The following is a 23,256-nucleotide window of genomic DNA, read 5'->3' as shown; positions in this document are numbered from 1 at the left end:
TGCATTTCTCTAATAACTAATGAAGCTGAGCATCTTTTCATATATCTGTTGGCCATTTGTATCTCTTCCTGGGAGAAGTGTCTGTTCATGTCCTCTTCCCATTTTTTTATGGGATTGTTTGTTTGTTTGTTGTTGAGTTTTATGAGTTCTTTGTAAATTTTGGATATTAGGCCCTTATCTGAGCTGTTGTTTGTAAATATCATTTCCCATTTAGTTGGCTGTCTGTTTATTTTGTTGTCAGTTTCTCTTGCTGAGCAAAAACTTCTTAGTCTGATGTAGTCCCATTCATTTATCTTTGCCTTCACTTCTCTTGCCATTGGAGTCAAGTTCATAAAATGTTCTTTAAAACCCAGGTCCATGATTTTAGTACCTATGTCTTCTTCTATGTACTTTATTGTTTCAGGTCTTATATTTAGGTCTTTGATCCATTTTGAATTAATTTTAGTACACGGGGACAGGCTATAGTCGAGTTTCATTCTTTTGCATGTGGCTTTCCAGTTTTCCCAACACCATTTGTTGAAGAGGCTTTCTTTTCTCAATTGTATGTTGTTGGCCCCTTTATCAAAGATTATTTGTCCATATATATGTGGTTTTATTTCTGGGCTTTCTATTCTGTTCCATTGGTCTGAGTGTCTATTTTTCTGCCAATACCATGCTGTTTTGATTATCGTGGCCCTATAATATAGTTTAAAGTCAGGTATTGTAATGCCCCCAGCTTCATTCTTTTTCCTTAGGATTGTTTTGGCTATTCGGGATTTTTTATAGTTCCATATAAATCTGATGATTTTTTGTTCCATTTCTTTAAAAAATCTCATAGGGATTTTGATGGGAATTGCATTAAATTTGTATATTGCTTTGGGTAATATGGTCATTTTGATTATATTTATTCTTCCTATCCAAGAACAAGGAATATTTTTCCATCTCATTGTATCTTTTTCGATTTCCCTTAACAATGCTTTGTAATTTTCATTATATAGGTCCTTTACATTCTTTGTTATGTTTATTCCTAGGTATTTTATTTTTTTTGTTGCAATGTGAAGGGGATTATTTTTTTGAGTTTGTTTTCTAATATTTCATTGTTGGCATATAGAAAGGCTATGGACTTTTGTATGTTAATTTTGTATCCTGCGACCTTACTGTATTGGTTTATTGTTTCTAATAATCTTTTTGTGGAGTCCTTCGGGTTTTCGATGTATAGGATCATATCATCAGCAAAAAGTGATACCTTTACTTCTTCTTTTCCGATATGGATGCCTTTTATTTCTTTGTCTTGTCTGATTGCTCTGGCCAGAACTTATAGCACCACGTTAAATAAGAGTGGAGAGAGTGGACAACCCTGTCTTGTTCCTGATTTAAGGTTGAAAGTCCTCAGTTTTATGCTGTTTAATATGATGTTGGCTCATGGTTTATCATATATGGCCTTTATCATGTTGAGATATTTTCCTTCTATACCCATTTTGTTGAGAGTCTTAAACATAAAATTGTGTTGTATTTTATCAAAAGCCTTTTCTGCATCTATTGATAAGATCATGTGGTTTTTGTTCTTTGTTTTGTTGATATGGTGTATTACGTTAACCGTTTTGCGTATGTTGAACCATCCTTGAGATTCTGGGATGAGTCCCACTTGATCATGATGTATTATTTTTTTAATATGTTGTTGTATTCGGTTTGCCAGTATTTTGTTTAGTATTTTAGCATCTGTATTCATTAGAGATATTGGTCTGTAGTTTTCTTTCTTTGTGCCATCCTTGCCAGGTTTTGGTATGAGGGTTATGTTGGCCTCATAAAATGTGTTTGGAAGTATTGCTTCTTCTTCAATTTTTTGGAAGACTTTGAGTAGAATAGGAACCAAGTCTTCTTTGAATGTTTGATAGAATTCACTAGTATAACCGTCTGGGCCTGGACTTTTAGTTTTGGGGAGGTTTTTAATAGTTTTTTCTATTTCCTCCCTGCTGATTGGTCTGTTTAGGCTTTCTGCTTCTTCATGACGCAGTCTAGGAAGCTTGTATTGTTCTAGGAATTTATCCATTTCTTCTAGATTGTTGTATTTGGTGGCATATAATTTTTCATAGTATTCTACAATAATTCTTTGTATATTTATGATGTCTGTGGTGATCTCTCCTCTTTCATTTTGGATTTTATTTATTTGAGTCCTGTGCCTTTTTTCCTTGGTGAGTCTTGCCAAGGGTTTGTCAATTTTGTTGATCTTTTCAAAGAACCAGCTCCTTGTTTTATTGATTTTTTCTATAGTTTTTCTGTTCTCTATTTCATTTATTTCTGCTCTGATTTTTATTATCTCCTTTCTTCGGCTGGTTTTGGGTTGTCTTTGTTCTTCTTTTTCTAGTTCCTTAAGGTTTGAAGTTAAGTGGTTTACTTCGGCTCTCTCTTGTTTGTTCATATAGGCCTGAAGTGATATGAACTTTCCTCTTATTACTGCTTTTGCTGCATCCCAGAGATTCTGATATGTCGTATTTTCATTTTCATTTGTCTGTATATATCTTTTGATCTCTGCGCTTATTTCTTCTTTGACCCATTCATTTTTTAGAAGTATGTTGTTTAGTTTCCACATTTTTGTGGGGTTTTCCCCCTCTTTTTTGCAGTTGAATTCTAGTTTCAAGGCTTTATGATCAGAAAATAGGCTTGGTACAATTTCAATTTTTCTAAATTTGCTGATATTGTCTTTGTGGCCCAACATATGGTCAATTCTTGAGAATGTTCCATGTACACTAGAGAAAAAATGTATACTCTGTCGCTTTGGGATGAAGTGTCCTGTAGATGTCTATCATATCCAGGTGTTCTAGTATTTCATTTAAGGCCACTATATCTTTATTGATTCTCTGTTTGGATGACCGATCTAGAGCCTCAGCGGTGTATTGAGGTCTCCAAGTATGATTGTATTTTTGTTAGTTTTTGTTTTAAGGTCAATAAGTAGCTGTCTTATATATTTTGGTGCTCCTTGGTTTGGTGCATATATATTAAGGATTGTTATGTCTTCTTGATTCAACTTCCCCTTAATCATTATGAAATGACCATTTTTGTCTGAGTACTTTTTCTGTCTTGTAGTCAGCATTATTAGATATGAGTATTGCTACGCCTGCTTTTTTTTGGGTGTTGTTTGCTTGGAGTATTGTTTTCCAGCCTTTCACTTTGAATTTGTTTTTATCCTTGTTGCTTAGATGTGTTTCTTGTAGGCAGCATATAGTTGGATTTTCTTTTTTAATCCATTCTGCTACTCTGTGTCTTTTTATTGGTAAGTTTAATCCATTTACATTTAGTGTAATTATTGACACTTGTGGGTTCCCTACTGCCATTTTATAAATTGCTTTCTGTTAGTTTTGTATCTAGTTTGATTCTTCTCTTTTGTTTTTCTATCATTTGTTTTTGTTTGTTTGTGTTCCATACTTCTTTCCTCTGTTGCTACCTTTTTTAAGTCAAGTGTTTTTGTGGTGGTTTTTTCAAGGGTGGTTACCATTAAGTAATGAAAAGGGTACCTACCATATTCATTGTAGTACCCTATCTTATAAGTATTTCTGCACTTCATCATCCTTTGCTACTGTTAATCTCCATCCTCTCCCCCCTTTTTTTCCTTTGTTGTCACAGTTTAAGTTTGGTTTTATTGTGTTCTTGGTGGAGCTGTTACTTGTGGTGTTGTTTTCTTTTGTTCTTTGAATCTGGTTGGAAAACCCCCTTTAGTAGTTCCTGGAGTGGGGGCTTTCTGTTGATAAATTCTCTCATCTTTTCTGTATTTGTGAATGTTTTTATATCTCCTTCATACTTGAAGGATAGCTTTGATGGGTATAGTATTCTTGGCTGAAAGTTCCTCTGTTTCGGGGCTTTAAATATTGGGGTCCACTCTCTTCTAGCTTGTAGAGTTTCTGCTGAGAAGTCTGATGATAGTCTAATAGGCCTTCCTTTATATGTTGTACTCTTCTTTTCCCTGGCTGCCTTGAGAATTTTTTCTTTGTCATTGGTTTGTGTCATCTTTATTATGATGTGCCTTGGAGTGGGTTTGTTGGGGTTAAGAAAACTTGGTGTTCTGTTTGCTTCTTGAATTTGAGGCTTTAGTTCTTTCCACAGGCTTGGGAAGTTCTTGTCTATTATTTGTTTGAGTATATTCTCCATTCCATTTTCTTTCTCTTCTCCCTCTGATATACCTATTATTCTTATGTTATTCTTTCTGATGGAGTCAGACAATTCCTGTAGGGCTTTCTCGTTCTTTATTATTTTTGAGTCTCTTTCGTCTACTCTCTGTTGTGCCTCAAGTTGTTTGTCTTCTATTTCACTAATCCTATCCTCAATCTGGGCTGTTCTGTTAGCTAAGCTTGTTACCTCGTTTTTCAGCTCGTGAATTGAGTTTTTCATTTCTGTTTGATTTGTTTTAATAGTTTCAATTTCCTTGGTAATATATTCTTTGTGTTCATTGAGTTGTTTTCTGATCTCCCTATATTGCCTTTCTGTGTATTCTTGTATATCTCTGAGTATTTTTAAGATTTCTATTTTAAATTCTCTGTCATTTAGCTCCAAGGCTTCCAATATGTTAAGTCTTTTCTCCATAGATTTTTCCACATCTATTTGTGTTACCTCTCTTTCTTTTGTATCCATAATATTCGATTTCCTCTTTCTTATTGGCATCTGAGGGTGGTCTTGTTGATAGCACTAATTAGAATTAATAAAGAGCAAAAAGTAAAAAGAAAAAAAAAAAAAGGTAAAACACCCCACACACAAAAAATAATTTATTATTTCCCCCTTTTTTTCTTTCTTCTCTTTCCCTCCTCTCCCCTCCTCAGGGAAATATCGTGCCTATAATGGAGGGCCTGATTTGGGGTGAAGAGTTCAAGGGGCAAAAAAAGGGAGTAGGGACCTACTAAATGCAAAAAAAAAAAAAAAAAAAAAAAAAGAAGAAAATTTTAGACAAGCATAAGATGATTTGCTTGTAAGTGATGGTCAACTAAGAGATATAATGAGAGGGATAAGAGGGAACCAGAAAAAAGGACCAAAAAAAGAATAATAAAGAAGAAAAAAATAAAAATAATAAGTAAAAATCTGTTGTATTAAGTGGAGCAAAGACTAAATACAATGGAGACCTTGGGTTGGGAGTACCCAAAATGCCACAAAAATAAACAAACAAGAAAAAAACAAAAACAAAAGCAAAAAAGAAAAATAAAGCCAAAAAAAGCCTTGAGTCCCAAATTAACTAATTTGTTCGTGATTGAGGATTAAATGGGAGGAAAGTAAAACGAGAAAAGAAAAAACGAATAGAAAGGAAAAAATAAGAAAAAGAGAAAAACGAAGGAAGTAATAAAAAAGGAAGAGAAAAAAACAAAATAAAGCAAATCAAAAAAAAAAACAAAAGAGGAGAGAGTGAGAGTTAAGTGTTTTGGAGTATAACCTTAAAGGAGGGTGAGGATGAAGAAGAGAAATAAAATGTAACAGTTATGGGTAGTGTAGTTCAAGAAAAGGGAAGCATAAGATGGGCAGAGAATAGAAGGACCGAGGTGGAGGAAATAAAGGCAATAAGATAGAAGAAACAAACAACAACAACAAAAAAATTAGTGGAACAAGTTGTAAAGTCTGTGGATTTTTCTTGATTTTGAGAGGTTAACTTCTTCCTTTTTCTTTTCTCTCCCTCTTCCTGGTCGGTGACTCTGTACCCCAGGCTCTGCCCCTGTGTCACACTTAGGTAGGGATTTGCAGTTGATGGGATTCTATGGCAATGTCATATAATTGGCTTTAGTCTTGCTGGTAGTCAAGGCTTGTTGGCGTTTGCAGGGTCCAACGATGAGAGAGTTTGCTTTCCTGGATTCTCTCTCCTAGTCCCCCCTTCCTGAATTAGCAGCCTGGTGATCCAGCTATAAGGCTGCAACTGCTTCTGCCTGGGGAGTAAGAGGCTCAAAGAGCTGGGAAATCCCCACTCTATCCCCACTCAGTGCAAGGCTTTGGGAAAGGCTCTGGCAGTCAGGGCCTCCAGTGTAATCAGGCGGGGGTGGGAGTCAATTGTTGTCAAGGTGACTGTTCAGCGCCTATCATTTAGTTGGACCTCTCAACCCAGGCTTTCCACACTTTGTAGCCTGTTTTGGCTGGGAAGAAGAGGCACTAGTCTCTGCTTGCGACTAGTGTAGTATAGATCTTATTATCTGCCAAGTCCCTCTTGTTAGCGTTTATCCCTGAATATGGAGGCTCTATCAATCAGAAGTTGCCCCCGCCCCTTTAGCGAGAGGCACTAAAAAATATCACGCCTCTTGTCTTGGGTCGCTGAACTGAGAGAGATCTTATCAATTAGAACCGAGGGTGCGCAGATTTCATGGGTTAAGCTAATTTCAGTGATTGGGTCGCAGCTGTGCTCTCGAAGGTATTTTAGGCTGCCTGCGCGCACCCCTCCCTGAAGGCTTGATTGTTAGCTTGAATGGCTGGGTGAGGTGCCCCACCCACAGAGAGAATCTCCCAAGTAGAAGACCTCCCTGGTGCCTCTCCCGCTTGCCCTGCTGCTGGCGGCTGGATCGCACCAGGCGCATGATAATGGGGCACCCTGGGTGTGCGGGCCAGTAAGGCGCTCTGGGCGTGTGGAATGCCCAGGGCACGTGCGCGAATGGGGTGCTCCGGGCACCGGTGGCTGGCGACTCTCACTCGCAGTGCGCCGGCCGCTGGGAACATTAGCGGTGCTCACTCTGCAACCGGACCAGGTGCTCGCCGGAGGCTGCTCGCGGCTCCCGAGTGTGGGCGGTGCTCGCTCTGCAACCGGACGGGGCACGCCGGTGGCTGCTCGCGCTCCGGAGTGTGGGCGGTGCTCGCTCTGCAACCTTACCGGGCGCGCGCCCGCGGCTGCTCGCGGCTCCCGAGTGTGGGCTGACTCACCACAGGCGCACTCCCTCACGGCTTGAATGAACGTCGCTGCGGTAGCTTCCTCCACACCCTCGTCTCTCAGATTCAAGTGATAACAGTCCTTTCGCTTTCAGTTTGTGTGGAACTCCGGAATGCTCCGACGATAAATTTTTCTGTTACTAGTTGATAAATTTGTTGTGATTTAGGGGAGATCTGTCGGACGCGCTGCTCACGGCGCCATTTCCGTGACGTCACTCCTGGATGTCCTATCCTTGATTTTTGAAGAATCCTAGACTAACAATATTTCTCACCCTCTGTCCCTTTCTTTTAGCACTTTAAAATACTATTTCATTCTCTTTTGGCTTGTCTTTTTTCTGATGAATAGTCTGAGGTTTTCTTAATTGGTTCTGCTGTCTTATATCAATTTAAACTTTCTTGTAGCTTTTAATATTTTATCATTACTTTTTAACAATTTTATTATGATGTGCTGTGCATGATTTTTCTTTGTGCCTATTCTCCTTGGGTTTCATTGATTGTTTTTATCTTAAAATATGTGTGTGTGTGTGTGTGTGTGTGTGTATCACATTTGGAAATTTTCCTTTCAATTATTACTCAAATATATATATTTTCCCTGTCCCTCCTTCTGAGATTCCTACTATGTCTATGTTGGACCACTTGACATTGTCCCAAATTCATTGGGTCCCTGTGTATAATTTTTAGTCTTTCAACTCTCTGTGAAAAAATTTAGATTTTTTTCTTGACCTCTTTTAAATTAATTCTTTCTTCTGTAGTATCCAATAATCCGATACCCTACTAAATAGATCCAGTGAATTTCTCATTTTAGATGTGTGTTCAGATCTAGAGTTTCCTTTTGATACATTTTTAAAAATTATGCTCTCTTCTTGAATTCCCTCTTTCAGTCACTGCATACAGTCATTGCATTTAGTTGACCCAAAATCTGCCTCTCTGAAATTTCCAATCATTTCTGTTGGTTCTACCTTTTGGTGCCTCCAACTATGGTTATTACTACACTAGTTTAAACACATTCCACTGCATGCAAAGAATCTAATCTCATTTTATTAATTCAAAGACTTTAATACTGTAATTATTTCTTCATTATCCTGTCACATTTATTTCCTTTCTATTGACTCATTCCTATCAGCATGTAAACTTTCCTTGTCCGTGTTCATCGCTTACCTCTCCATTTTCTATTTCCTGTCATGGCAACATACCTGCAAATATGAAAAGAACTGCCTTTTTTTGAGTTCATACACATTCACCCATCCCCTTTCTTAATCCCCTCTAATCAGGCATTTATTACAGTCATGCCATTCTTCAAGGTCACAAATCATATCCATCCTTTCTAAACTCAATGACCAATTATTGACTTTCCTCTTTTTCTATTTTCAGTGGGCATTGATATACTTTTTACTTATCTTTCTTGATAGATTTCTTATTCTGTTTTCAAGACCTCACAGTCCCCTGAATTTTCTCTTATTTCACTGGCTGCTCCTCCTTTCTGTCTCTTTTGCTGATTCTCCCTCTTCCTCTGGAACCATAAGCACTGGAATGCCTTGTGTCCAGACCCTCTTGTTTCTCCCACATCATTGTTTCCCTTGTCACAATTGCTACTCCTTGCATCTTCTGCTCTTATGTTGAAGACAATTCCATTTACCTTATTAGATGAAATATGTGCTTTATTATAAAATTCTCTTCCCCTCATTGAAAATATTCACTTAATAAACATGCCTTCTTTGCTTTTCTTCTGATACATATCACAAATTCAACTGTTTCTCATTACTTTGACCATTACCACCTTCATTCAGGGCACTTTTATCTTGTCTGAACTTCAAAAATAGCCTCTTACTTATTATCACTGCTTTCTGGACTGGTCCATTTATCATATAGCTGTTAGAGTAATCATTATAAAGTTAAATTAGGTCATGTCACTGACCTGTTTAAAGTCATCAATGACCTCTCTTTTGCATTTAGAAAAAATAATCCAGTCTTCTAAAATAGCTGCATATTCAAATTACCCAGAGTGATGGACCTCAAACTTGGCTACATATTGAGCATAAACATAATCACAGTTTGCTTGTTAATGTCACAATAGCCTCCCAAAATTATGACAGATTTGATGCTAAGCAGAACAAAGGAAATCACATTTCTAAAGCTAAAACAAAACAATTAAAAAGCTATAATTTTTTTTACTTTTTAGGAAAACTATGATATATGGCTTTGAAAAATATTTTTTAAAACCATCAAACTAACTATATTATAAAAAGTTCTACATACAATAAACACAACACAGAAGAGCCCATGGACTTTGATACTCAAAAATCATTGAATAGGAAAGCTCTATTTCCTAAATTAAATCTTATAGCTCCAATGTCTTCATTCACACATTTCTTTGTTATTGAGTTGTACACAAGAAACCTGTATGGTTTTATTTACCACTGTCACTCCAATAAATTCAATAAAAAAAGAAGTTTCATATTTTAGGTCGATAAAATCTTGGTTTAGAGTTTGGGGGAGTTCATAGTTGGTTTCTATAGGGGTGTGTGTGTGTGTGTGTGTGTGTGTGTGTGTGTGTGTATTTTAATGAAATGAGAGCACATGACAGCACATTCTATGAATTCTAGTTACAGTTTCATAATATAAATATTTCAAGCAAACACCATAAATCAGCTGCTTAGACGCCATGGATCCTGTATCTCTCGCTTACCTCTCACTATTAGCTGGCTCTGGTGTTCCACGGCTGCTGCCTCATTCCGGGCTATGCAGGTGTAATTTCCATTATGCATCAGGGAGAGGTTGGAAATCCTTAAGGAGCTCGTGAAGTCAATATTGTCAATGGTCACGCCCAGGCTTGCTGGAATGGGCCTGCCGTCCTTCTGCCAGGTGATGGTGATGGGTAAGTCCCCTGAGACCACAACACAAGGGATGAAGACTCGCTGTCCAATGGAGAATCTTGGAAACTCAAATGGTTGGATAAAAGGAGGGACTGAAAGAAAAGGGAAAAAATAATAAAAGAAAAGATGATAATGGGCTGTGTCAATATTCTACATTTGCTTTTCCCTTAAACCTTTTGCATGTCACTGCAACAGCATTTACATGTATAAACCACTAGAAGATAGGAAAATGTGCTCTTCATATGCTTAATGTGATTCATTTTGATAATCTTTTTTTTAAGTACAATAATTATTTGGAATGATAATATTTCAGTCTCTGTGCTCATCAAATTCTGTGGAAGAGGGATCTGGGTTTGGTTTTCCTTTAGCAACTATAAAAGGATGTGTAGAAGAGGACATTCTTTCCTGCCTTGCTGTTATCAGTGCTACAGTCACTGCCCTCCTTAGCCTATCTGCGTGTTAACAGGTGTACCCGAAACCTGGGGATGAAACAGAGATTCCAAATTTTTGTTAAACATACTTTTATATCCAACGTCCAACTAAGGTGACTATTAACTAAAAATAGGTATTTCATGTTAGGATAACGACATCTAAACTCCAAACCCCTCAATTTTACACATTTCGTGTACATGATCTCAAATGATTAAATAACTCATAGCCAGGGTTTGAGTTGTTGAGACGTGTTGCTAATGAGGACAAGGGCATAGCCTTTGGCCAGTGGCAGACACAGCCAAGCTCGGTTTGGAAAGCTCTTTCCTGATTTAATTTCCCTGATTAACTCCTATTTATCTTTCTGACCTCCAAATTATTCTTCCTCAGGACCTTCCCAGCTGGCTGTTCTGGTTTTCAGCATCAGAAAATGGTTCTGATGGAACCACCCAATGGAGCCAGAGGAACCAAGTTTAAACCCTACCTCAGGTGTTTATTAGTTATAGAATTGTGGGAAAGTTTTCAATGTGCTCCCCATCAACCTTATGGGGTAGTCATTCACAACCTCACCTCATAAACGGAGAAAACAAACTCAAAAGTGTTACTCTGTCCTTTACCATGGAATCACTTTACTGTAGAGCAAAGGCTCAGATCCTGTCTACTATTTTTTTTTGTCTTGCAGGGGCTTGGATATAACCAAGGTTGCAAACTAAGATTATTAAGTGTGCAATAACCTAATATTAACCAGTTATTATACTAAATCGATTCACAGAATGAAGTTATTAAATAGCAGAATGTTTGTTCATTAAATCAATTTTAGGTTCACTGCAATTATCAACTTGGTGGAGTTGTAAGGGACCCTGCTGAGAAATATCTGACTAGAAACTGTTCGTTCATTCATTCACATAAGAAGTGCTTACTGATGAGCCCTGCTATGTGCTCCACAGCACCGAGTGCTGGGCATACAGAAATGAACTTAATATATATAAACAAAAACCATGCTTCCACTATTGCAGAATATCTGCAATTTATTGGTTTATACAGTTCTAAGTAATATCATCATAGTGACAGAAGTTAATTGCAGAAACTTTAGCCACAAAGCTAAACCAGCGAAAATGCAGAAAGGTGCAGTGAACGCAGTGAAAAAGCAACATCAGGAAGCCGACCTACTCGCTTGCATGCGTGTCACTATAAGGAAAAAATCTCTTGCTCTGCACATTGTATTTTAAACCGTTACAAGCTCCTCCTTGTCTCATTTCTTCATGTAAGCCAGATGCTGAGAATACAAGGATACTGATGAGGGCTCAGTGCGAAGTTCAGTCAGAGACCCGCTGGCAAGCCCCAGGGGTGAGAAACTAGGTGTAAAGGATACTAGACATGAGAATTGCAACACACACTGCAGTTGGTGACCTTTTGTGCTGGGACCCTTGCTAGTCCACTTTTATGCAATTAAAACAGAACCATAGTACTTAATGAAGACTCTGGAGCCTAAGTTATAGTTACTGTAGTAAATGAGATAGAGCTAAAGTAAAAAGAGATAGAGCTAAAATATGTTAAAACATATTTATGCAAAAATACCTATCCCAATAGTTAAAATAAATATTTTCAGGAGGAAGGAAGAATCTATCCCCAGAATAATGCAAAATCAGGTTTGTTACTTGTGGCTTTGGTCCACAGGATGTACTTTTTACAGTGCATATTAAGTCTACAGGCCCATTTGTCACCATACCACTTCTTGCTGCAAACCTGTCCCCCTGGCTTTAGCCATGAATCACAGATCTGCTGTGTAAAATGTTTTAAAAAGTTTTTAAGAGTCCCAAATCTTATATTTTACATTCATAAGATATTAAAATGGGAGGAAAAAAGTAAATCAAATATTAAAAAAACTCATAATGATTTTAGTAAAGCCAAATCACCTCTTTGAGACACAGTGCTTACTTTATCTAGTTCATTGTATCGCCATTTACGGTATATTCTCTGAATCTCATCAATAGTGAGAGCTAGTAGTATTCCGAATGTGATCTGCAACAGGTTCTGATATAACCTCCCTACATGGAGCATGTACCTATCTGCTAAATGTCACTTACGGCTAGGTTTGCTTACTTTATTCCCTACAATGGTAGGAGTTCCCTTCTCTGAAACTACTCAGAGACATTGAAGGCTGCCAAATGTTAATCAGACTCTAAAAAAATCAATGAAATGTTCTTGTTCTTAATACTATATAACTCTTATTCTTTCTAAACCTTTCACAGAAACTTTTAGTAAGGTTAATATCTCTGTGTTTTTCCTCTCAGAAATTAATTGTACATTCTTTTTCCAAACAATTTCTTTTATTCTCCCAGAGACGAGAAGCATGTATTGAAAGAAATGAGGGTTGGGTGTTGGTCAGTCTTGAGTCACAAGCAATATTTTTCTTAATCCAGTGTCTTTAACTCTGCTTCTATTTTTCCTGATAAAATGGTGCTAATGAAACACAATTCATGGAAGTGTTGGGAGAGGGCTTTATCTCGCGGCAGCAGAGAGCCAGGGGTGGGGGGCGCAGAGGTCACTCAATAGCAATTTTCTATCTTTCCTCTTTCTAACACTTTTTTTTGTCCACAGCCCATAATTCACTGGGAAAATTAAACACATCACATGGATGCTAAGACACACTGAGGCTCTGTTTGAGTTGCACGTGTCATTTCCTCAGTCCCATATTTTGTCTCTCTTTTCCTAGTGGAAATTTAACCACGTGGTTCTCAGGCTGACGGCTTTGGGTACCGATTGCTCACAGTGCCGACCTCAAGCCAGCCTTCTGAGTCATAGCAATAAATACTTTAATCTGCTTATCTCTCTGTCTTGTCTCCCTTCTGTTCTTCATTCTGTCTATCAAGATCCTTTCTCTCATTCTTTAAGGAGTTTTTGTTTTGTTTTTTAACATCTTCCTTGCTTCATGAAATTTACAAAAATTGCATCGGCTAATCCCACTCATCACGGAATGCAAATCCCACGGCAGATCTCAGAAAGTTCGGTTTCAGTTCCACACCCATGTGTCGTCTACTGGGCAAGCCCAGGACCTGCACAGGCTTACAGCTCTGCGCTGTCCATTGAAAATGCAAGCTGTAGTCTAAATCCATGAGTGATGCACATGTGAGACTTCTACATGGAACATAGCACTCGATGGCCCCTTACCCATGAGATGGGTTAGTTGTCCAGTTGTGTTACATGCTTCAGAATCCAAAATTATAGATTACTTACTCTATGTGATATAGTTCTTCACCCTGTTTACACAACCCAATTTAGATCTTCATCTGTCCAGTCTAAGAACCTATTCAAGATTCTACAATGGGATGTATTACAATATGATTCACACAGGTAGAGCGATCTTTGTACATGGTTACTTCCTTAAGTAGAATGACCCAAGAGTCAGGAAATGTAACACATTTATCTTTCTTATTTCTCATAACTAGTGGAATAAATAGTGCCTTACACATCTTAATTGGATAGTAGTTTTTGAAAATACCTTGTAGAGGTAATGATGAACATGTGATTATTCTTGGAACATCAGACAATCCTGAAGTTGTGAGTAAAAGAGAGATACAACCAAGACATAAAAGGAACAGATTATAGGTCTCTGTTTCATGGTCTGATTAGCTTAGAGGCCCAGGACTTCTAGCCAGGGGTCCCACTGAGCCATCTCTATGTCAACTAGTAGGGCACATTGGGGAAATAAAGTCAAGACCTGGCCTTGCATATTCAGTTATGGCCATTTGTGCCAACCCTGAACTGTTAGATGGCTTGTTGCCCTGAGATAGGCAACTTCTGGGCCAGAGCTGCTCCTGCATCACCATGAATTAGGCCATGGGTCTTGGGGCCTGTGCGTGCTGCAGGAGGAAAGGCATGAGGCTGAGATTCAGGGAGGACATAATACAGGAGTTAAGAAGGGCACTGTCAGAGCCAGCAGATGCCAAACAAAACAGGCTTAAGCATGTCCAAATCAAGGTGTGCTCCCTTGGAAGCCCTTCCTGACTTCTCGCTCTAAGCTCCCCTTGGGGTTCAATATAAACTGTCATTAACTGACACACATTGACCTGGGAATGACAAGCCTGAGTGAGCCAGCAGGCTGTGCTCTGGCCCTGCTGCTGGGTGGGAAGGCCAAATAGGCAGTAGGGTGTTTGTTCTTGTGGAGTAATGGGAATGCCTTTCAGGGCCTCTCTCTAAGATCTGCTTAGGGCAGGGGTCCCCAAACTACGGCCCGTGGGCCGCATGCGACCCCCTGAGGCCATTTATCCGGCCCCCGCCACACTTCCAGAAGGGGCTCCTCTTTCATTGGTGGTCAGTGAGAGGAGCATAGTTCTCATTGAAATACTGGTCAGTTTATTGATTTAAATTTACTTGTTCTTTATTTTAAATATTGGATTTGTTCCGGTTTTGTTTTTTTACTTTAAAATAAGATATGTGCAATGTGCATAGGGATTTGTTCATAGTTTTTTTTATAGTCTGGCCCTCCAACGGTCTGAGGGACAGTGAACTGGCCCCCTGTGTAAAAAGTTTGGGGACCCGTGGCTTAGGGAGTTGTGTCTTAGGTATATTTGTGGCAACCCAAGTCACTGAACACATAAAAATAAAACATGTTGGAGAATATCTATTTTTCTCCAGGCACAGATTGTTTTTTTTTTTTTTTTGTATTTTTCTAAAGCTGGAAATGGGGAGAGACAGTCAGACAGACTCCCGCATGCGCCCGACTGGGATCCACCCAGCACGCCCACCAGGGGTGACGCTCTGCCCACCAGGGGGCGATGCTCTGCCCCTCCGGGGTGTCACTCTTCCGCGACCAGAGCCACTCTAGCGCCTGGGGCAGAGGCCAAGGAGCCATCCCCAGTGCCCAGCCATCTTTGCTCCAATGGAGCCTTGGCTGCGGGAGGGGAAGATAGAGACAGAGAGGAAGGAGGGGAGGTGGAGAAGCAAATGGGCGCTTCTCCTATGTGCCCTGGCTGGGAATCGAACCCAGGTCCCCCGCTCACCAGGCTGACGTTCTACCGCTGAGCTAACCGGCCAGGGCCTCCAGGCACAGATTGAAAAGACCCATCTATGTTCTATTTGGTGGCTGAGTGAACTGGGAGAGTTGGGTACATTTAGAGAAATTTCCAAAATTCCAAATACAGTGAACAATTTAAGGCTTGCTCAAATAAGGAAAATCTGTGTGGCTTAGTGGTCTCTTAAGACAGGCTTTATAAGTAGAAACAGTAAACCGGAGTTTCAGAGATGACTCAGTTCTGGCCAAATTCTACATTATAAAGACGTGCTTTCCTTCATGAACAGAAAATAACAGCAGGACCACATCACCAATATTTGGCTCAATTTCAGAAAGTCCCAGGTTCAAAGAAACTCGAAACATTCCTTACAATTAAAAACAAACACACAAAACCCAATACCATATTGACCACATTGCACCATTCTCTCTCAGGATGAGCAAGGACAGCTGCAGCCCTGTGTGTCTGACCTCCTGGCCTTAGACCAGTATTTGTTGTAGATTCAGCTGGGATTCACTTTTCTCGGATTAGATTGCAATTTTTACAATAGATTACAACTATTTCATTTTCTGCTGTTTTTTTTTTTTTTAGTTTTAAAAGATTTAATTTCTTCCAGTTTTGTTGAAAAACATTGTGTAAGTTTAAGGAGTAGCATGATGGTTTGATTTACATGTATTGTCAGATGACTGCCACTATATGTTTAGTTAGCATCCATCATGTTATATAGACATAATTAAAAGGGGGGAAAAAACGCTGCATGTGAGGAGACCTTGTAGGACCTACTACAAGGCTTAACAACTTCTCTATCACACAGCAGTGCTAACTCGAGTCTTTACGATGCACATCCCCTCCTTAGTACTTATTTATTTTATAACTGGAATTTGTGCATTTTCACCCTCTTTGTCCAGCCCCTCCCGCTTGCATTGCCTCTGGTAACCACGAAGCTGATGAGTTTGGTGTTTTTATTTTGTTTTGTGTTTTAGATTCCACATATAAGTGAGACCATACAGTATTTGTCTTTCTCTGTTCTCTGTGACTTATTTCACTTAGCCTAATGCCTATAAGCCATCCATTGTTGTCATAAATGGTAATTTTCTTTCTTTTCTCTTTTTGGTGGCTGAATAATACTTCATTGTGTGTGTGTGTGACATTTTTGTTAACCATTCATCCACTGGTGAACACTTAGGTTGTTTCCATGTCTTGGCTATTGTAAGCAATGCTGCTATGAAAACGGGGGTTCAGATAATTTTTCAAGTTAGTGTTATCCTTTGGATATTTTCCCAGAAGTGGAATTTCTGGACCACAATGTTTTATTTATTTATTTATTTATTTATTTATTTATTTATTTATTTTTGAGGAACCACCATACTATTTCCACCGTGGCTGCCCCAGTTTATATTCTCTCCAGCAGTACACAAGGGGCCCTTTTCTCCACATCCTCGCCAGCACTTGTCATCTCTAGTCTTTTTGATGACAGCCAATCTAACAGGGTTGAGGTATCTCACTGTGGTTTTGGTTTGTATTTCCCTGATGACCAACTGATTATACCGAGCATATTTCCATTACCTGTTGGCCTTTCATTTCTTTTCTTCAGAAAAACATAGTTGATCAGGTTCTTTGCTCATTATTAAATTTAATTAGTTAATTATGGCATTGAGTTGCATGAGTTCTTTATATATTTTGAGTATTAATCTCTTATTGGATATATGGTTTGCAAATATTTTTTCCCATTCCATAGGTTGTCTTTTCACTTTGTTGATGGTGCTGTTATTTCTTAATGCATGTTATTTTTCTTATGTAAAATTATTGTCCTCATTTTATGCAATAAAGATTCCAATATAGCCAATGAGGTGTCAGGTTTTTTTTCAATTACTAGAACTGAATTACACAATATTTGTATGGTAAATATGACTTGAAAATTTTTCTAAGTTACTTACAATAGACCCTTAATGTATTCTCAGAATAAATCTTACCACCATCTCTGCTTCCTTATGAATATTTATAAAACACAGACAAATGTTTTATAAGAGCTTATAAGAGTCCATATATCCCATGGCAAAGTAGTTCAGCAATTCCCCTGCACACTGTGTCCTCTTCCTATTCACATTTCAATGGAACCTCGCTCCTTAGTGTCCATTCCGGCTGTGCCTCCTTCCCCTGTTTCCCTGATGATGTCATCTCCCCCTCTGTTCAGGTGTCAGCTCAAGGTCGTTGATTCCCTAATTTACATTTCTAACCAGAAGCTCCTTCTCAAGCTCCATGTCTGCTGGTGCAATTGTCTGCTAATATCCAGATGGCCAGGAAGCTTCTCAAAGTCCAAACCAAATGTATCATGCTCCCCCTTAGACCATGCATCACCTTCCATTCTCTATTCCTCTCAGTGCTACCAGTCTCCTAGATGTAGGATGCTCAGAATAATAAGTATCCTTAATTGCCCATGTCTATCTCTAACCACTTCTCACCTTTTATTAATTTTTTTTCCATTGTGTCCTAACTGACCTTCCTCATTTTTAAAGTCTTTCAGTACTGCAATCCATCTTATATACCGTGACCAGATTAATTTTCCCCAAATACTGTGTAAGCATGTCCCTCAGCTTCAATTACTTCCCTGCCTTTAGGATTGAGCAGGAGATAACACACACTACAACATCTGACTCCTGTCTCTGCACTGCCTCCCTCATTCTCCTACAGTGAGCACCCTCTGTTTCAGCAGTAGTGACTGACTGAGAGGAAATACCTGTCCCTATTTCTGTTGCCATACTCCACCCCAACCTGATTCGTACCCCTAACATTTTAATTCAGTAGTTACTGCTTTTGGAGATCTTTACAGGTCCCAGATTCCTTTGAGGCTCAACTCAGTTTCTCCTGGAAACCCTGTTTTGACTTCAGACTTCCCCTCCCACCTGACCCTCAGAATTGGGTCCATCTATTGTCTCTGCTTTTAACACATCTCATGCATACTTCTTTGATGGTGTTCCACTGAAATCAGTGTTTTTCTTAATTGCCTATTCCCTGGTCTCCAATAGCCAGCTGACATATTTTCTGTTTCTCATCCCATGCTGCTTCTCTCTCAAGCCATTTGCTACCTGCTTCCCTGTGTTGTAGCTGTTTGTCTGTACGTCTTCCTACTGACTTCAACCTCTTGTTGGCAGACATCCTATTATTACTTGATCACATTAACAGTAGACGCACAGGTATTACCTTAATAAATTAAAGAAATCAAAGTACTAGAGATTCTTACAGCTAAAAACTGTTTCAATGACAAAGAAAGAATCTAATTATGCTACTAATCTAATTATACACTGTGATTGTTTTCACTTCTTATTTGAAATATTAGACTAATGTCATTATTGAAAGCGGAAGTGATTTAATGAAAAGTATTTTTAGTTAAAGGTGTTTAACATGCACATTTATAGCTCTCTGACATCTATGTAACTGGTAGGAGTTAATGTACATAGAGACACGTGGCCCAGATTCCTTTTTAAGAAGAAAACAATATGCGTGCCCCAGATTCTGGGAACAATGTCATATGGCATTCTTAAATTATCAGCCACTTCAAAAATTGTCCCTACAGAGATCTACCTCACCAAGGACAGGTCCTTTCTCAGGTGGCCTATATCTAATGACTGATTTAGGAGGGTGATTTTGTCCCAACTCAGGACAGCTATAAAAGGCCATTCTTGTTCCAGAACTCCCTGTGAGCTGTCCTTCACCTGTAGGACAGCTCTTCCTCAGCCTGTGCCCAATTCTGCTTTCTCTCCCTCCTTACAGGTGTCACTCATTAGGGCATCCTTGATAAACACCTGTCCACTGAATTCTCTCTCAGAGACTGGTCTTTGGACAAGTCTATCTATAACAGTTTACTTTATCTAAAGTAAAAAAAAATAATTTGATACTATTAATAATAAAACTGGGTCTGTTTATAAAACTGCTTCTGTGTACTCCAAACATCCATCTGTCCATATTGCATTTACTAATTTTGGATTATGACCCAAGGAGAAGTAAGTATCATGTGTACTTGTTTCTCTTTTAATAAGACTCCTTTGCTCACAGGTAATAGTAACTTCCTCTTCTCCCGCAGAACAGAAAAGGGACAATGAAAGCAGGAGAAAATAGTCTAAAAGATCAATTTTAAGATTGTGGCTTATTACCTAAGAAAGTGTTTGTTTTTAACCATTTGGCCCTTGTTCAGAACTGAAATTCTGTCTTTACTTATTTTTTTATTTTTTTGTATTTTTCTGAAGCTAGAAACGGGGAGAGACAGTCAGACAGACTCCCACATGCGCCCGACCGGGATCCATCCGGCACGCCTACCAGGGGCGATGCTCTGCCCACCAAGGGGCGATGCTCTGCCCCTCCGGGGCGTTGCTCTGCCATGACCAGAGCCACTCTAGCACCTGGGGCAGAGGCCAAGGAGCCATCCCCAGTGCCCGGGCCATCTTTGCTCCAATGGAGCCTCGGCTGCAGGAAGGGAAGAGAGAGCCAGAGAGGAAGGAGAGGGGGAGGGGTGGAGAAGCAGATTGGCGCTTCTCCTGTGTGCCCTGGCCGGGAATCGAACCCGGGACTTCCACACGCCAGGCTGATGCTCTACCACTGAGCCAACCGGCCAGGGCCTGTCTTTATTTTTAATATGGGTTAAAATGCATATTCACAATTTCAGTAAGCACATATCAAACAGAACTAAAATAAGAAAGAAATCATTGCTCATATTGGAATTAGCTCTCAAGAAATTTCATGGATCAACCAAAAACTATAAGAAAACACGGCCAAAATGCATAAAGACACACACAGTCTAACACTCAAGCACACTTGCACCACATGCACTGAATGAAGGGCTCCCAGTAGGCGAAGTCTCAAAATTATGGTGCAACAAACAGAGGGGAATAGTTAACAGAAAATAGTTTTACTTTGGAATAACTCAGAAATAAGAGTAGATAAGTTTTCTGTAGTGATCGTTTAACAAGGCATTTTAGACCACCAGACTGGGAAAACTGTAGAGCCATACATACGACAGCATAAGTAGGAAGGTGAGAAAAATAACTATTTTTTTTCCAAAAATTGTTTAACATTTTACCAAATAAATTCATGAGTGACAATATAATTAAAGTATTTTAGAAAAAAATCCGGAGTGACGTCAGAGAAATGGTGCCATGAGGAGCGCAACCGACAAATCTCCCCAAAATTTCAACAAGTTCATCAACCAGAGATAGAAAAATCTATCTTTGGAGTATCCAGGAGTTCCACATACTGAAGGCGAAGCCAAAACAGGTTACAAAGTGCGGAAAGCCTGGGGACCACTCTGTGGTCCCACAGAGTGCTAGGCATGCTGAACAGGCCTGGAGGCTCATAGAAAGTCACCTTGAGAGCAATTGGCTCCAAGCCCCACCTGATTATGCTGGCAGCTCTGACTGCCAGAGCCTTACCCAGAGCCCTGCATTGAGTGGGGATAGAGTGAGGATTTGCCAGCTCTTTGAGCCTCTTACTCCCCAGGCAGAGGCAGTGGCAGCCTCATAGCTGGATCATCAGGCTGCTAATTCAGGAAGGAGAGACTAGGAGAGAGGCTCCGGGAAAAGGGACTCTCTCATTGTCGGAGCCTGCAAACTCTAACAAGACTTGACTTCCAATGAGACTGAAGCCTAATATATGACATCGCCATAGAGTCTCATCAACTGCAAATCTCTACTTAAGTAGAGTCTGGGGTACAGAGTCACTGACCAGGAAGAGGGAGAGGAAAGAAAAAGGAAGAAGTTAACCTCTCAAAATAAAAAAATCCACAGACTTTATAACTTGTTCCACTATTTTTTCTTGTTTCTTTCATCTTCTTGCCTTTATTATTATTATTTCTATTTCCTCCACCTTGGTCCTTTTATTCTCTGCCCATCTTATTCTTTCCTCTTCTTGAACTACACTACCCATTAGTGTTACATTTTATTTCTTTTCTTCTTCCTTACTCTCCATGAGGATTACACTCCAAAACCCTTAACTCTCTCTCTCTCTTTGTTTTTTTCTTCTTTTCCTTTTCCCCTTTTTCTTATTTCTCCCTATTAGTTTATTCTTTTCTCCTTTTACTTTTCCTCTCATTCAATCCTCAATCATGAACAAATTATTTAATTTGGGACTCAAGTTTTTTTTGGTGGCTTTTTGGGTGCTTTTTACTTCGCTTTTTAACTCATTAGCATTCCTCCCAACCCAGGATCTCCATTCTATTTAGTTTTTGCTCCACTTAATATAATAGTTATTTTTTTCCTTTTTCCTGTTTCTCTCTTATCCCTCTCATTATATCTCTTAGTTGACCATCACTTACAAGCAAACCATTTTATACTTGACCCAAATTTTTTCCTTTTTTGCATTTTGTGGGTCCCTACTTCTTTTTTTGCCCCTTGAACACTTCCCCCCAACTCAGGCCCTCCATTATGGGCAGGTTTTGTTCCATTTAGCATAATATAATTCACAGTTCATCATGATATTTTCCTAAGAAGGAGGAGAGAGGAGGGGAAGAGAAGAAAGAAAAGGGGGGAAAATAATAAATTATTATTGGTTTTTTTTCCAAATTTCTTTCCATTTTTTTTTTACTTTTTTAATTCTCATTAGTGCTCTCAACAGGACCATGCTAGATGCCATTAAGAAAAAGGAAATCAAATATCATGGATACAAAAGATAGAGAAGTAGCACAGATAGATGTTGAAAAATCTATGGAGAAAAAATTTAATATATTGGAAACCTTGGAGCTAAATGATGGAGAATTTAAAATAGAAATCTTAAAAATACTCAGAGATATGCAAGAAAACACAGAAAGGCAATTTAGGGAGCTCAGAAAACAATTCAACAAACACAAAGAATATATAAGCAAGAAAATAGAAACTATAAAAACAAATCAGAGATTAAAAACTCAATTCATGAACTGAAAAACGAGGTAACAAGCTTAGCTAATAGAACAGGCCACATAGAAGGTAGGATTAGTGACAAAGAAGACAAGCAACTTCAGGCAGAACAGAGAGAGACTCAAAAATTAAAAAAAATTAGATAGCCCTACAAAAATTGCCTGACTCCATCAAAAAGGATACCATAAGAATAATAGGTATATCAGAGGGAGAAGAGAGAGGAAATGGAATTGAGAACATATTCAAACAATAATAGATGAAAGCTTCCCAAGCCTGTGGAAAGAACTAAAACCTCAAATTCAAGAAGCAAACAGAACACCAAGTTTTCTTAACCACAACAAACCTATTCCAAGGCACATCATAATAAAATTGGCACAAACCAACAACAAAGAAAAAATTCTCAAGGCAGCCAAGGAAAAGAAGAATACAACATATAAAGAAAGCCCTATTAGATTATCATCATATTTCTCAGCAGAAACTCTACAAGTTAGAAGAGAGTGGACCCCAATATTTAAAGCCCTGAAAGAGAGGAACTTTCAGCCAAGAATACTATACCCATCAAAGCTTTCTTTCAAATATGAAGGAGAAATAAAAACATTCACAAATACAGAAAAGATGAGGAAATTTATCATCAGAAAACACCCACTCCAGGAAATACTAAAGGGGGTTTTCCAACCAGATTCAAAGAACAAAACAAACCAAAACCACAAGTAAAAGCTCCACCAAGAACACAATAAAACCAAATTTAAACTGTAACAACAAAAGCAAAAAAAAGGGGAGAGGACGGAGATTAACAGTAGCAAAGGCTGATGAAGTGCAGAAACACTCATAAGATAGGGTACTACAATGAATATGGTAGGTACCCTTTTCATTACTTAATGGTAACCATCCTTGAAAAAACCACCACAGAAGCACATGACTTAGAAAAGGCAGCAACAGAGGAAAGAAGTATGGAATACAAACAAACAAAAACAAATGATAGAAAAACAAAAGAGAAGAATCAAACAAGATGCAAAACTAACAGAAAGCAATTTATAAAATGGCAATAGGGAACTCACAAGTGTCAATAATTACACTAAATGTAAATAGATTAAACTCACCAATAAAAAAACACAGAGTAGCAGAATGGATTAAAAAAGAAAATCCAACTGTATGCTGCCTACAAGAAACACATCTAAGCAACAAGAATAAAAACAAATTCAA

The 23,256-nt window shown here is 38.7% G+C and overlaps 1 protein-coding gene across 1 annotated transcript in view; it reads right to left on the bottom strand.

Annotated features, from left to right (window-relative positions):
- Positions 1-23,256, bottom strand: part of DSCAM (DS cell adhesion molecule) — a 691,848-nt gene that overhangs the window by 209,932 nt on the left and 458,660 nt on the right. The window contains exon 9 of the mRNA XM_066259344.1: positions 9,545-9,823. Within this exon, the coding sequence (XP_066115441.1) occupies positions 9,545-9,823 (279 nt within the window). The remainder of the gene's footprint in view (positions 1-9,544; positions 9,824-23,256) is intronic.

Source organism: Saccopteryx bilineata, chromosome 2 (assembly GCF_036850765.1).
Source record: "Saccopteryx bilineata isolate mSacBil1 chromosome 2, mSacBil1_pri_phased_curated, whole genome shotgun sequence".
Classification (NCBI taxonomy): Eukaryota; Metazoa; Chordata; class Mammalia; order Chiroptera; family Emballonuridae; genus Saccopteryx; species Saccopteryx bilineata.
This window is presented reverse-complemented; position numbering and strand designations above follow the sequence as displayed.